We start from the raw sequence: 3,247 nt of genomic DNA, 5'->3' as shown, positions 1-3,247 counted from the left end.
AATATTTACAAAAAATTATTGATTCATTTGTATTCTCCACCGGAGCATCAAACTAATTTTATAAACTTCCCTGGCTTATATTTTATTTCTTACCAACATTTAGTTTTTAACCAATGAAAATGGGTATTATTAATAATGATCTGAATATGTCCATCCCTGGGACTGAATCATGTAGGGCCTTGAAAATGATGATTCCAATAGAAAGGATAATGAAGAACTAACTCTAAAATCATACTGCATTATTTGAAAAAAAAAAAAAAGAGTACTTATGACACTATTTTCAATGCAGTTGTTTTGACAGAAGAAAACAAGATGCAATGCTTTCGATTACTGTTAGAACTTGGCTTAGAAGTTTTACAGCGTTTAATCCAAAGATTTATCTATAGAGTGAACAAATGTAACTCAAGCAGAGTTCATTTGAGCCGATGATGTTGTTAAACAGAATACTAATGGGATTCATTCATCACAGCTGTAGACTTTCACTCCTCTGTAACAGCATACTGACCAGTCTGAACTGTAAAACACCCAAAACTTGGAATAAGTGACATAAGTGACAAGCTAACGACGATAGATCATAAATCAAATCTGAGCAAGAACGGATGAGAAAGAGAGAGATCTCACCATGAGCTCTGTAGAACTTGACTCCCAGTATGATGGACACTAGCAGATATAGAGAAGCTGCCAGCATAGAACTGAGCAGTTTGACCATTGACGATGGAGCTAAAAGACAGGAAACATAATCAGACAATTTCATGAATATCAAAACATGTTATCTAAGATATTTAATAGGACTTGTTTTGTTAAAGTCTGATCATGGATGTAAAATCGAGTTGATTTTGTTTGAATGTAATGCCTCTTGGACCTGTATGTGAATCATGTTCTGTTCATTTTTGCTGATAAACAGATATAAAGTCTCTCACCTGATAGTGTGAGTGTAACTGTGTCACTGGTGTGTGAGGATCGTGATCCTCCTGTTTCTCTTCCAGTACAGCTGTAACGACCTGTGTGAGATTCATTAACAGAACTGATTCTGTATTCCTGTGACTGACTGACATCAATCTGTGAATCATCTTTACTCCAGATGTAGCTCCAGATGCTGACGTATGTCTCCTGTATGTCACATGTGAGAATGACCGTCTGTCCTCTGATCACATGTTCATCAGGATCAACACGCAACACAGGCTTGGGTCTCTCTGTAATGATTGCAGGACACACTTCACATGTTTGAAAATTGAACTGACTGTTCTTGATACTTGTTGATAAATTACATGAATTTGCATAATATTATAGCACTTTATAAAAATAAAAACAGCACTTACCACTTACTGTTAGCACAACTCTTCGACTTTGAGTTGTGAAGTACTTTCCTTTTTGTGCACTGCACCTATACTCTCCTCCATCAGAGATACTCACATTACTCCGTATTTCTACATCATCACTAGCTTTTATTCTCTTGAAGTCTTTGATCCAGAAAATCGTTCGTCCCGTTGGCTGTCCCACATCACAGCTCAGAGTAACTGTGTCTCCAGTGAACACTGAACTCTGCGGCTTTACACTTACTTTGGGTTTGTCTGTAAATATTTCACAATTCTGAGTTAATGAACAGCTTTCTGTCATTATGCATGACTACTTATGACTTTAGTAATTTATATTAATGTTTAAACGTTTCTACACCTTTCAGCATATTTTCAGTCGGTCACTCTCGACGCCACGTCGGTGACCGACGAATATGGGATATCGCTTCAATAGACCAATCTACTTTGAGTGTAAACTAAACGAGCCAATGCACATTGGCATGCAATTATTGCATCCAGCTGCCGCTGATCACTGCGTGAGTATAAGAGGGCAGCAGGTGCAATGCATACCAGCTTTTCGCTTCGGAGCCGAGCGTTAGTATTGCTCTGCTCAACTGTGTCTGCTGTGAACTACGAGTTCAGCACGCTCTCTGAAGCTTCCTGTGTTGGCGAGAAGGCGCTTCAGCGGCGGTCGTTCCTGTGTCGAGTGGATTGCACATTTCAGGCTGCACTACCCCTGTCGTGTTGCAAGCGATCAGTTCCCCTGTGCGCCTCAGCACTAAAAGAGCATTACCTAAAGAACAAATTTCTCTAAAAGAGCTTCACGGGTGCATCTTTGTAAAGACGACGGATCGTCCTTATAAGGGTGCCGTTTCACCCGTGCGTTTCTGGGTGCGGTCGTTACCTGTCAACGGATGATGGTCACGATCGCTGCCTCACGTGTCTGGGCGTCGAGCACGCTGAGGTGGCTTTCGTGGATGAGTCATGTTCTCACTGCGGGAATATGAACATCTTGGAGCTGCAAACCAGGCTCCGCTACCTTCAGGGGGGCGGAGTCCCGTTGCCGCGATCTGGGGCTCGTTCTGGCGGCCGACAGATGAGAACCACTTCCGGCAGTAGCGCGGGTGGTTTGAGGGTCACAGTGGTGGCAAACCCCGCATGGAACCAACCCTCTGGGGACCACCACTCCTCTAGCACCTCCGATCCAGTGGAGCAACCCACGGAACACGCTGGGCCCTCTTCAAGGAGCGTACCAGCGGTATCCAGTGGGACTCCCCCGACCAGATGTCGATCTCAGCATCGGAGGGAGAGCTGTCGGATGACGATTCAGCTGCGCTACTGTCCTCTGGGATGGTGACAGAGCCTGAGTCGGATCCCGAAGTGGCAGCTATGCTTTCCCGGGCCGCCGAGAGGGTAGGGCTCGAGTGGAATCCCCCACCACGATCCGAGCCCTCGCGGCTGGATGATTGGTTTCTCGGGGTGGCGCACGCTGGTTCTCAGCGCCCCATGCCATTGCCTTTCTTTCCGGAAGTGCATGATGAGCTCACAAAGTTGGGCCGAGTCCCGTGGTGGGCGTGGAAGCGCGGCACTCACCGGGTCCAAATTACACTGGCCTGTCACCAAACCCTCACTCCGTGGTCAGATCTTGCATTTCTCTGGGCAGGGTTGCCCCTAGAGCAGATCTCCAGGCATGCTGTGGTTTACACGGATGCCTCCACCACCGGCTGGGGGGCCACATACAACGGGCATGCAGTCTCAGGGGTTTGGACGGGCCCGCAGCTGCAGTGGCACATCAATTGCCTAGATTTGTTAGCAACGCACCTTGCCTTGAACCGTCTCAAAGGTCTCTTACAAGGCAAGCAAGTGCTGGTCCGAGTGGACAAAACTGCGACTGTTGCGTACATCAACCGACAAGGTGGTCTGCGCTCTCGTCGCATCTTGCAACTCACCCG

General features: G+C 46.2%; 1 protein-coding gene across 1 annotated transcript; it reads right to left on the bottom strand.

Annotated features, from left to right (window-relative positions):
- Positions 1-479: 479 nt before the first annotated feature.
- Positions 480-1,400, bottom strand: LOC113105381 (sialoadhesin-like). Its single transcript, XM_026266417.1, has 4 exons — positions 1,364-1,400; positions 921-1,193; positions 622-720; positions 480-514 (listed from the first exon to the last, which is right to left on the bottom strand). Exons 1-4 carry the CDS (start codon positions 1,398-1,400, stop codon positions 480-482), a joined length of 444 nt encoding a protein of 147 aa, XP_026122202.1.
- Between the last annotated feature and the right edge of the window lie 1,847 nt (positions 1,401-3,247).

This window comes from Carassius auratus, chromosome 7 (genome assembly GCF_003368295.1).
Source record: "Carassius auratus strain Wakin chromosome 7, ASM336829v1, whole genome shotgun sequence".
In the NCBI taxonomy this organism is placed as follows: domain Eukaryota; kingdom Metazoa; phylum Chordata; class Actinopteri; order Cypriniformes; family Cyprinidae; genus Carassius; species Carassius auratus.
The sequence above is the reverse complement of the archived record's forward strand: the minus strand, read 5'-3'. Positions and strand labels throughout refer to the sequence as shown.

Coding starts and splice junctions, on each gene's coding strand:
- LOC113105381 (XM_026266417.1), bottom strand. CDS start 1,400: ATGGAGGAGAGTATAGGTGCAGTGCACAAAAAGGAAA. Junction 721..920: donor AGTTACACTCACACTATCAG/GTGAGAGACTTT, acceptor CCTGTCTTTTAG/CTCCATCGTCAATGGTCAAA. Junction 515..621: donor CAAGTTCTACAGAGCTCATG/GTGAGATCTCTC, acceptor GGTGTTTTACAG/TTCAGACTGGTCAGTATGCT.